The following is a 12,518-nucleotide window of genomic DNA, read 5'->3' as shown; positions in this document are numbered from 1 at the left end:
ATTTCCAGTGCTAAATGACAGGCACGTAAAGGGAAGCTTGATTTTCAACTCTCCTTTAGGTTTTGCACTCCCCAACCAGCCTTTCTTTTCTTTTTAAGGTGTTCTAAACAAAAGCTCTGCAAACAAAATTCTGTAAATATTGCTTATTTTAAAGTGACTTCAGGTGGTAATTTGTCTAACAGGAAGGCTGGAAAACAGCTTTAAAGTATCTGTCATAACTGCAGGGCTATTCTTCCTTTAGATTCACTGGGGTTATCACAAATGCACTATATTGTACCCACTGATGAACTCTGCTCCTCAGCTGGCTTTTTTCTGTGCTGAACTCATTAGTTGCAAAAGTCATTAGTTACACACCGCCAATAGCCCTGGGAACTCTTAGGAAACAAGTACTGACATCCTCAAAGAATAGAAATTATCTGGAGAAACCAAAGTAATGTTTAAATCTTGCTAGACTGTGGTATAGGTGGGTCTGTAGCCTATCCTATAAATTTAATCATTAATATTAAAACTTACACATGCATATTCCACATTTTACATTTAAAGTCTAAAATCTTAATCCATCTTCTGTTCTTCAGAAAATCTAATGATTTTCATTTTGATATTCATACACACCAAACCAAGGGCTATGTAAGGACTTGTTCTACATATGTAAAAACGAATGCTACCTTCTCAATTCTGATACCATCTTCTTTACTGCCAACACACAAATTCTCCTTAAGCGTACAAACAAGAGGACAGAGCTACACTACAGTCTCAGGGATAAGCACTGCAGGCACTACAGAAAGAGCGGACTGCAATCTCAGAAAAACTAACTGAAAGCAAATTCATATAGCATAGAGATTTTACCAAGCTCGACATGGAAACATGGACTACTGAAATACCAGCACAGCCAGAGTTAACAGGCACACATTCACTTGGCTGGCTCTTTGTTTGATAACTAGGAGAACTCATTTTGTTGGCTTTGCTGTCAACGCTGCAAAACATGACACCAAGTCCAAGGCTGGTTTCCTACTGCTTATGTGTCTTCAATTTCAACTTCCTCTACACAATATTCAATTGAATTCTGGCTATCTCCTTTCCCCTTCCAGACTCATGAGCAGAAGCAATATTCCCTTGAGAAATTTGGCACAATCTCACTGTTTCAGAAATGATTTTTTTTTTACAGCATATCTGCTAACTGCCCAAGATGTTTTCCTGACTCCATGTTAGCACGTCTGTGAACTTATTTCCCAGTGAACTGAATCAATGGAGCCTTAATCTAACTCAGGAAATCAACTGCAATTTAGTCATAAAAAGGCAAAATCTTTACACATACCCTAGGCCAAAGACTAACAAAATGATCTTGCATTACACAGTAATTTGAATACATATGGATCTACCAGACAGTAGCAGAAGCAAATTTCAGAGTAGAAATATAGCACTGAAAATGGTTGTTCACCAGCTACACTGTCAGGCTGGTCTCTGTTTTCCCCAGCCACTGCAACAATGTATTGAATTGGACAAGAGAAGAGCAGTTTCAGCCAGAAAATTACCATTTTGCATATAAAAAACATTATGAAACTCCTAAGCTTACATATAGAGTCTATCCCTGACAAATCATGAGTCTAGTTCTGCTGCTCCTGTATCTACTTTTGGTGTTCCAGTAATATTTTGAAGTCTTCTAAGTCAACTGATTTATTCATTATAGTGAGTTTTGAAATGTAATGCCACATGTGAAGGAGATGGATTAAACTATTTTTTCTGTTCTGTACTCTAAAGTCTCTTAACTGTATCTAAAAAAGCAGACAGTATCATCATCCCATTATCAAGTCTGTTTTATCAAGTCTGTTTTCCCTGTTTCATAAGGACAGAATGGTTTTCATAATTTCTCACTCTTCAAGGATTTGCTACTGTCCCCAGATCACAGAAATTTTGCTTACCTGCAGCAAAGTGCAGCTGTGCAAGTTAGGGAAAGACAGTGGGAAATTTACATCAAGCAAGAAATCCCTGTTCCTCAGAAAACATGACCCCTGCTCTTTGTCCTCTTCAGTCTCCATCCAGGAGCGCATGTGATGGAGCCTGTAGGATGCTTTCAGAGACAGGAAAAGAGCTAACCATCTGAAAAAAAACCAGAGGAGATGCACTTATTCACTGCTTTGTGAAAGAAAGGCTTGAATATACTTACACCATAACTGTATTTGATAGAAATGCGGTTTTTGTCAGAATATCAGACTTATAGCATCCTGCCTTAAAGAAAATAATTTCTGCCAGACATCTTCAAAATTTTTCTTATTTCAATTTTTACTAAGGTGGCTTAACTGAATCTAAGTGATTAAATCAGGATATACTTTGAAGCACTTAATAGAAAATGGTGAAGCCCCACTTAGCCACTACTATTTAAAATTGCATTGACTTTTCTGTAAATTACATATAAATTATTCATAACAACATGTGTAATGAATGCACAATTTATCACAAATACCACTGAGACACATCAAGAGAAATCTGAATTATGTTACTGAGGTGCAGTCAAGAAACAGTAATTCAAAATAACCAGAACAAAAAAATAATATTACACTTAAAAAAGCCCTAAAGTGGAACATCTCTATATAATAATAAAGACTTACTTTTAGTCTAAAATTTCTTATAGTCCCTATTAACCTGACTCAGAGTCCTTTCAGACTACACTATAACTTAAAAGATCACCTCTCCTTTCAAGATAATATAAATCCACAGTTCAAAGCCTATACCTCAGAATGACATTCCATATTAATAACAAGACGTGCAAAGTATGGCTCAGGGCTGAAGAACAACTACCACAGCACAAGCTTATTCCATGTGTGTTTAAAACATACACTCGAGTGCAACTGGTAAGAACTGCACTGAAGTGGCCTTCCAAAGTCTGGATTTTGTGCTCGGTAACACCAGCAACCTGCAGCATGACCCGAAGCAAACTCTCCTTTTGCCCTTTGACCACCCTGTGTATTTACAATGTCAACTCTTTGTAACACAGGATTTCTTGTGACAGGGCATAAAAACTGCATTGCATAATGGTGCCCTATACCTGGAGGAACACTCTAGAAGCTGTTCTAGTATTAGATAATGATAGAGAAATGATAATATTAGGAGGCACAGAAAATGCAGGTTTAGAGAGGAATGACTGATATCATCTGTACTTTTCCTGTAATTACTAAAAGAGAGAAAACAAAGTTGTCCTCACCTGGCTAAGTGTCCCTGATTCATAAGGTTTGCCATTTCTGCTGGAGAGACATCAATAAACCGGAGGAAAGAAAAACAGCTTTCTTCATTGATGCCTAGGTCACAGAAATACTGAAGTTAGGCCAACACATTTCACAGACACTCACAGCTGAAAACTAAATTTACTTCATCCATTTAGGATACACATTCTATGACACATGACAAATCTAGGTGAGTAAACAGGAGATCTTAATTTAACCCACATATCTTAGAAATACTTAACCTAGTTCTTTTAGAAAGTTCAGTTTGAATCTCTGTTGCCAGACTCCATGTTCCAGTTCATTTCCCAGTGTGGGCAAGAGAAGGGCTCTTACCAAGAAAGAGAAATACATGCTAGGCCCAAGTGCAGTGGACATTTGTTTCACTTATTAAGAATCAACAGGCAGTGTGAATATTTGCAAATTTGAACAAATATCTTCCAGAACATGCATACCTCAGGATGCCTGTCTCACATGCTCCCTCTCACCCAGGAAGTCAAATGAGTTAGGAGGAGCTGCAGGTATTGGTAGGGAAAAGCCTTGCAGGCCCACCCCCTGTGCACTGCATAGCCCCAATACCAGCTGAAGAGGTCCACACTAACAGATTTTAGCATAGTAATGCAGCCAGTATCTCTCCTGCTTTATACTTCTGAAGATTTTCCCATCTCAGTAGCTGAATGATCTAATTAGGTCTTGTAGGAAAAATACCCAATCATCTATAATAAGTTGTATCTGCCAATATCAGTAGCTTTTCTGGGTTTTTTGCTCATTGATAGATTCTGGGACACTTGCATCTCATCTAGTTTCTAGCTGAAAGTAAGTTGGCAGTTTAAGATACAACACAGAATGTACTGAAATGAATCCAAGATTTCTTAGAATTAAATCTATGAAAAATTCACATTAGATTAAAAAGCACTAATCTCTTGAAGCAAGTTAAAACAAGACAGACTGAATTAGGATACTGCACTAGGATTAAGCAGCAACTAAATGACAAGTTATCCAACGGATTATTCCAGCTGCTTTCCATTGTTTCCTCTCTGAGCAAATTAAATGTACGTACAAACACAAACAAAATTCTAGTAAGTTCTTATCATATTATCTCAGAGAACTAATTAATCTTGCCTCTCAGTCCTTCCCCCTGAAGAAGAAGGCAGATTAAAATCCAACTTGCTTCAAAAGACTGAAAACCTACCCTTCCTGTGGAAGAGAGACTGCTGGATGTGGTCTGGTGCAAATGGCGAAAGTAAAACCCGTAACCACCTGAAAATTAAAGGAACAAAACCAAACAACATCAATAAGAAGGTGTTAACACATAACATGTTCAATCACACAATCACTTCTTCATGGTAAGTATTTCAGTGCTCTGAATATCTGGAACTGGACAGCAGTAGAAGGAAAGTGCCATCAGTCTAAGTACACCAGGTAAGGGAGCTAATTAGCATTTATAAAAATAAGTGTAAGTAATAATACTAAATATGCTAAACTGGATAGGAAGTGGAATAGGCTTGCCTGTCCCGTGAGTGGTTGAAGACCCTGATCTGTCCATGACGGTAGAGGAACTTGGAAATATGGTATGGCTTTAGGGAGATGTGAAATGGAGACCAAGTTTCTTGTCGCTCAAACAGCTCTGGGTGATTGCACACCTGTAAGACAGAGAGCGTGTCAAAAGCTGGGAGGAATTAACTTAGTCCAGTGCAGCATCTACATCCCAAATCAACCATGACCAATGATCACTGAAACTTTAGTATTGCTTAATATTGCATGGTTATTTTAGTGTATCTGCTCTGAATATGGCGTCAGACCTTTTGCTATTCATGTAACAGCTATTGCCTCTTCTTCCCAACTGAATGGCTTCCTTCAACCAAAGCAACCTTTGTAACCAAACCAACCTTTGTAACCAAACCAGTTAGCAAATGCAAGCATCATAGAGCTAAAACCCTTCTTCACCCAACATCAATGCTACACTGCATCTGAAACACAACTGAATTGCATGCTAATTTGCTTGCCTATGACAGATTTTTTTCAATATGGTGTTTTCTAGAAGCCACATCTTAGTTTGGTGCTAACCAATGATCATACTTTTCAAAAATTATTATTTAAAATAGCCTTACCTTCCTAAATTGCATGACTAGATTCATGAGACTACTAGTGGTGGTCTGTGCTTGCTGAGTAGTGCCCATTGATGACTGCAAGAGGTCATCAATAGATATTTTGTTTTTCAGAGCTTGGTACAAGAGCTTCTGTCGACTTGTCTGCTGGCAGTACATAAGAATTTCAATCTGCAAAATGATAATGAAGATTTAGCCATTTCTTTCTCTAAAATGAAGGATGATAACATTAGTGTACATAGAGCTGAAACACACCTTGAGGAAAACACAACTTTATCAAAAAATACGTTTATAGGCAGTTGCTTCAGATGTGCATTTCAGGATCTAACCTGGAAAGGACTTGACTGACAGGTGTGTTTTGGAAGGCTTGTGTAATGATGTGGGAGACAGACCTTTAAAAGTACATGAACACAACTGAGTAAACAGATGGATTCTTAAGAAGCTGACATCACACCTGCAGCTGATCAGTTTAAAATGTGACTTCAATTCTACCATCCTACAGCTCCCCACTTAGACCCATGCTAAGGAGTGCCAGGACCCACAGCAGCGACGGGCGCATTGCACAACAACAGCGTCTGTGGGAAGGCCACTGAAATAATTAAGCTCATCAGAACAGACCAGATGTCTCTCAGCCAATGTCTCTCAACCTGGGGACTGCTGACTACAAGTTCATCTAGTATTGCTAATATACATGTGAAATTAAGAGACTGGCAAGAGAAAAGAGCATGATGCTGCCACTATGTATTTCTCTGTACAGGCAAGCAAAAAAAAAAAATCCTAAATCCATGCCAAATCCTTCACAAAGGCAACTGGAAATGTTTATCACCCAGTAATTGATGTATTAATCTCCTTCATGGCCATTAGGGATACTTCTGTCAACTTAACCAGGACTGAAGATATTTCATTTTTAACAGGTAACAAAATACTTTCCCAAGAAAAATGTTTACTAATTAGAAGTTCTTCAGTTACATTCACATCTAATGACATTGCTGGGATGAGGTGCAAGGAAGTGAAGGTTGAAGAGAAGTCTACAGTCAGATTTCAGGTATGCAGACTGACAAACAAGTTTGCAAAAACCAGATCAGAGAACAGAGCTATGACAATAGAGCTGTAATATCCATTCCAGAGAAATACTTTTTCTCACCTTATCTGACAGCTCATTTTCCACATCCTTCTTGATTCTTCTCAACATGAAAGGCTTCAGGATCATGTGCAAGCGGGATAGCTGGTCTGAAATAAAGGGAAGGGGAAAGAAAGAACAATTACTTAATCAGAAAGGAAAATTATATAGTGTTTTACAACAAATTAAGTCCCTAACTGCTCAGCCATTTCCCCCATGTGAGTTCTTACTGCATAGAGTTGATATTTTTCTCTGCTGATTTTTCTTTTTCAAATGAGTGCTGTGCTACACTGTTTTTTTCTATTAATTACACAAGCTATATTACAGCCAGAAACAGAAATTTCAACATAAACTATCAACAGCAATCCAGTAATTATGCATCACCAATCCCATTATGCATCCTCTGCTTTAGATGCCACATCTCATAGAAAATTTAGCCATTTTTAGTTCAAAAAGGCAAAAGATTCTTAATATAAAAATCATAATAGTTACACACTGCACTCACTCTCATCAATAGCAGATTTGTTCTCTGCATGGCTCTCTATGTCCTTAGAAAACCACTCATTGAACTCTTCATGGGAATCAAACAGTGTTGGCATGATAAAATGCAGCAGGGCCCACAGCTAAAAGGAGAGGAGAAAACACCAGATTAGCAAAAGTCATCCTAGTGTGGATAAGGTAATTGGGGATCCCAAAAACTTGCAGCTCTTCATAAGCAAAATTACTTCACTAGATCATGAGACATGGCAAAATTAAAACAAAACACCAGCTGCATTCTCTTCCTGCCTCCCCCCACAATGCCACAGATACCAACTTAACAGAATCCCATTAGAAAGCAGTGACAAACACATTCTAACTACTGCAGCCAACAAAAGGAAAAGTCACCAGAATTAGATTTCATCTAATCTAAGTTTTACTTCAAATATCTTTAGTGGCAAGTTTCCATATTTTTCCCTCCCAGGGCTGATCCCATGTTTGTCTGCCAGTGGTTTGCTACAAGCATGATCCCGCAACCACAAAAATACAACAGATTTCTCAACTGTTTACATATGTTTAGTGTGTATTATTGTTACAAAGAAAAAAATCCACTCTTTGGAGCTCCCAAATACCTCAGCCATTGTGTTCTGGATTGGGGTACCAGTCAACAACAATCTGTTTCGGCACTGGAACTGTAGTAGGATCTTCCAACGAACACTGACGAATAAAAGCAAGAAAAATCATTTATAGAGGAAACTGTAGAATGATATGAAACACAAGGTATTTTAAGGCAAATTGTTTCCAGTGAGTTTCCCAAATGATCTTTGGAAGCCACTGGACAAAACTATTACAGCTGTTCCCCAGTCTTTCAAAAGACAACTACAGGAAAAATTAACCTTTTTCCAATTTAAAAAAAAAAAAAAGTGTGTAATTTATTATATTTTTCTAAATATCTTTTTTATTCATTTTTAAAACAAATGCTTACTAATAAAGTCTCATGATCAGAACAATTAACTTTTCAAAAGAAACAGGTACTTTGAATCAGAATGTAATGTATTTTTCGTACTTTACAAGAGGAAGCATATAGGCTACTGTGACAGGAGTGCTGAGCTATACATTAAAATAATCTTTGAGGGGTGGTTTCCCAAGAATGCTGAAGAAACAAACTTTGATCAGAATCAGCCTGCATCTACAGTAGTCCTCAACTTACTGCAACTTGGACAAAGGTTATGGGAAAGCAATAAAGACAGACAAATCCATTACTTGAAAACAAACAGAAAATTTTCTGGCATAGAGTCTCATAACACAGACTGGGCTTTACTGCAGCCAACAGTACTCATGGGGTTCTGACCTTCATTCATGTCTGGAAGTGCCACTGAATAAGGAATCAAAATAATGCATTTAATGGAGCCAATATAAGCAATATAAGCTAAGGACTACAGACCATTCACTAGGCAGAATTATGTGAGTAGTCAGGAGGGAAAGTGAACAGCATTTCACACTGTTTTGTTTAACTGTCCTGTGCTCCATACAAGTTCCTGCTCCAGAGCTACCTTTTAATTATATTTTACATATTTGGAAAATCTAAATGCAAAAAACCTAAGGAATCTATCCCATGTCAGAGAGTTATATAGAATATTTAACTGGGTTAGATACTTAAGGGGTCTTATGTGTGTCAATTTTAACTTCTATCAATTTATGTTCTCTTGATGCTTTCTTGATACTCCTCCAAGAGGCTGATACACAGAAAAGATTTTGCTTTCAGTTAGTTTATTACCTGGAGCTACTCTTGAGTGCTTGTGCTTCATCCAGCACCATATACTGCCACTTCACTCGCTGGAAATACTTCACATCCTGCACTACCAGCTGGTAACTGGTAATTACCACGTGGAAAGGAGCATCCTGAGTATACAATGTCTTCTACAACCACAAAAGGAGAAACAAATGTCCACATAATGTAGGTACATTGTCAAGAGTTCACTGTAATTTCAGAGTTCTGTTTTACAATCTTCTCATTACTATCGCATTTTTCACAGCTGACTTGTAAAATTAATTATATCACAGTTACTCAACTAGTGGACCTGGACTTCAGCCCTTGAACAAATTCAGACCTTTCTTAAAGAGCAAGGCAAGACAAGACCTGGGTACTAAACCCGACAAAATGCTATTGTTAAATAAGGAACAATCTTGACAGAACTGCAGGGATTCTGCATTGGGATATCCCAAGCTAGGTTACTCAAACAGAAGAAACAGTCCTTGACACTGAAACTTCCTGCTTTATTTACAGAGCTCTAGTTCTTCATCTGAACCCCACACCACATTCAATTGCCCTGTATGGTATTGCTCTTCAGCACAAGAGAAGTCTTCCACCTCATTATCTTAATGAAAATGTTACTCCAGGAATTAAGAAACTCTGCATCCACACCACTAGCTTAGTTTGGTTGACATGTAGCAACAGTTTCTGGTTTACTGTGCACAGAGAAAGACAGTTAAAGTACACATTCATGCTGGCATTACCTGACTCCAGAACTTTCTGATCACCTTTCTATCATGGGGATTTCCCCAATAAGGTAGCACCTGAAAAAGTAAAAAAATCAGAAAGACATTATTTTCAAATAATGACACCAGCTCTGGAATTACATAGTCTGTAGTCTACAAAATGAAATACTTCTTTCTCCAAAACAACAAAAAGGGAAATTATCTTTTAACCATCAAGAAAAATCAAAAGCATTTTAAAATACTTCAATTTACTTTAATAAAAAGAGCATTCCAGGAAAAGGCATCAAGAAACTTGGCCTGATCAAGCTATGCTGAGAATCTAAAAATGTCCACTAGCATTTAGCACAAACCTAGTCAGGTTTTTTTCCAAAAATTAAAAATGGTACTTTGCTTATGGCAGAATGAGGTCTGCACTCAACTGCTATAGTTAAAGCTAGAGGACTAGAAGGCTTGTTGCCTGTTCAACAACCTCCATGATCCTGTTGGTTTTCTATTTCAGAACTGACCCCAAAAAGCTGAGATGAAGTTAAAATGCCTGGCATGAATATATTTAATATAAGAATTTTAAAATCAACCACTACTGCCAGAAAAAGCCTTTAAACTATCTGCAGTTCAAAGCTGTTACTGAGACCTTTGCACAGCACTGAATCCTGCCACTGGTTAATAACACTGTACTGCCATCTCCTGCCTGCTGGAAAGACTTACAGTCAGCTAAGACTGGGAGGTTTGGGAGGGAGGAAGAATGCTGCTTGCTGAGGTGGTGAAAAGTCCTACAACTTCAACTGACAAGTTCCAAAAGCCTTTAATTGAATACTCTTCCTACTGTTCTGTTTGTAGAACAACCAGACTGCCTAAAAAGTGATTTGTCTTTTTGTTTACATATTCTGCCAGGGACATAAATTCACTGTGATTTACTACAAGCAGAACTGACTGCACACTTCTGTATGATTAGAGGAAGAAACAAAACGGTTGAAAAAAAGATTGATTAAAGTTATAAACATGTGACAGTAAGTTTAGAAAACTTATTTTTAAAATACATTTTGTTCCATGGATGAGGTAAACATCAGCATGCAATAAGATCAGCATGCCAAAGAACAGCTATACAATGATATAAACAGTTTGGTGTTTAAGTCAAAAAAGAGAAAACTATCTTTTCACAAGCATCCTGGCTGCATTTTTCAAACATTTGCTGTATTTCATTCCTGAGAAGGAGAAAGCATAAACAGTTGCTTGCCTATTCCATACGATGAATAGATCAAAGAAGTGAGACAAAGCAGATAGATTGGCCAACAGCTCTCAAGTTTTTTCATCAAGAGCCCCTATTATTTTGGGCTATGAAAAGACATGAATGGATCATTTTTAGGCTGTGTTGGCTTTTCTTTTCTTTTGAATACCTCCTCAATAACACAAGTGTTTGAATTTCTTCAGTTGAATTTCTTAGTTGCTTTAAAGGCTCAGTAATGCCAATTTATTCCAAAATACAAGTCGCTGGAATAAAAAGTATTGAACTATGCTCTAGCACAACTTCTCTTCATACAGACACCTCAAACTAAACAACACCACAACCAATGTACAGTCTCACCAGGGTCTCCAAAGAAAATATTTGGTAAAAGCTAAGTCCTTTAATTTTGCCTTGCCCCAGATTCAAGTATCACTCATAGTTACACATTCAAAGTTTGTTCCTCATACTTTTTTAAGTAGCCAAGACATTCAAACAATTAGCCTGATGTTACTGGTATACTGGTTACTCACAACTAGGTGTCTTCTACTGTTTTCTGTAAAAAGGAAAATCTGATGTTTCAAAAAAACAATCAAGACTTCTTTATATCAAAGGTTATTATGTTAACAATGCAAATACTTAAATTATTATCTGTTTCTCTTTGCAGATGTAACTGCAAGCTTCTAACACTTTTGCCTATCCTGAATTCCGAAATTACAGCACTGTTTTAGCAGTACACATTTCTTTTCAAATTTTCCTTTGCAACACTCCACTGGGGGACAGGTAAGCAGCTTGTTTTTCAGTAACTGATAGTTCCTTGCTTTCTAATTTACTGTTTACTATTTCTATTTACTATGCTTTCACATTCACAATATACCTGAAAAACTCCATGTTTTCTTTCAATATTTTTCCTCTTATCTATTTGTGCTTCACTTCTCTGCTTTTCCTTGATTATTAACTGTATGTCCATAGTTGTTCTATTTTTCTGTAATAACTGCATTTTACTTCCTTGTTATCTGTTCAGCATTTCTTCACATACAATCTTTATCTGACTCAAATTCACATGAATGACTGAAAACATAGCTCTAACCCCAAAGACATTACACAAAACTCGGTATGTAATTCTTGGTTCTGCTGCCAGGCCCACATGTTACAATTACACACACTTGCTGAGCTACTGAGAAGGTGTCTTTAAGTCAATGCACAATGAAAACCATGTGATTAAAGTCAGAATATTTTCAAGCCCTAAATAACTAAACACTTCAGAAAAAACACAGGATGGGGAAAAAATACCAGAAACAGGCCCATTACAGAGTTTCACATTCAGTAAGCACCCAGATATGATACAAAACTCAGGAGAACAAAATGATTTGCTCTCAAGGAAACAGAAAGAAATTCATTGGACATCCTTATTACCTTAAATTTAGGTACAAATCTGGCAAACTCCTGGTGCCAGTTGTTCAGAGTAGAGGCAGGTGAAATTATTAAAAAAGGTCCCCAGATGTTCTCTCTCTGGAAAACACATATAAAAAATTAAATTTAAAAAAATAATTGAAGTGAAGTGATAAAGAGATGGTTTGATATGGCTTTAAATCTACTAAATGACAGTGACTACACAAGAGGGAACTGTATGCAAAATAGCAAAACTCTTCCAGCACAGCAGGGTGATACAAAATCAAACAGAGCAGATCTAATGTTTAACCAAAACTTACTTCATAACAGCAAAGTTCTTCCCAGAACAAACTCCTTTGTTTCTGAGAGTTGCCACCTGCATGTTACTAACAGCCCCTGTCGTTTTGATAAGAACTTGAGGTCATATTGAAAAACTTTGCTCTGCCACATCACAAATTACAGTGCTCTCTGGGAAATAACTGAGTTGA

At 37.3% G+C, this 12,518-nt stretch overlaps 1 protein-coding gene across 3 annotated transcripts in view; it reads right to left on the bottom strand.

Annotated features, from left to right (window-relative positions):
• INO80 (INO80 complex ATPase subunit) overlaps positions 1–12,518 on the bottom strand; it is a 61,462-nt gene that overhangs the window by 28,433 nt on the left and 20,511 nt on the right. For all 3 annotated transcript variants that reach the window (XM_064714361.1, XM_064714360.1, XM_064714362.1), the window contains 11 exons: positions 12,055–12,150; positions 9,438–9,497; positions 8,698–8,840; positions 7,553–7,637; positions 6,949–7,066; positions 6,468–6,553; positions 5,327–5,494; positions 4,725–4,858; positions 4,408–4,475; positions 3,200–3,293; positions 1,920–2,097 (listed from right to left, as the gene is read on the bottom strand). In XM_064714361.1, coding sequence (XP_064570431.1) covers positions 1,920–2,097; positions 3,200–3,293; positions 4,408–4,475; positions 4,725–4,858; positions 5,327–5,494; positions 6,468–6,553; positions 6,949–7,066; positions 7,553–7,637; positions 8,698–8,840; positions 9,438–9,497; positions 12,055–12,150 — 1,230 coding nt within the window. The remainder of the gene's footprint in view (positions 1–1,919; positions 2,098–3,199; positions 3,294–4,407; positions 4,476–4,724; positions 4,859–5,326; positions 5,495–6,467; positions 6,554–6,948; positions 7,067–7,552; positions 7,638–8,697; positions 8,841–9,437; positions 9,498–12,054; positions 12,151–12,518) is intronic.

This window comes from Zonotrichia leucophrys, chromosome 5 (assembly GCF_028769735.1).
Source record: "Zonotrichia leucophrys gambelii isolate GWCS_2022_RI chromosome 5, RI_Zleu_2.0, whole genome shotgun sequence".
NCBI classification, from domain to species: Eukaryota; Metazoa; Chordata; class Aves; order Passeriformes; family Passerellidae; genus Zonotrichia; species Zonotrichia leucophrys.
The sequence above is the reverse complement of the archived record's forward strand: the minus strand, read 5'-3'. Positions and strand labels throughout refer to the sequence as shown.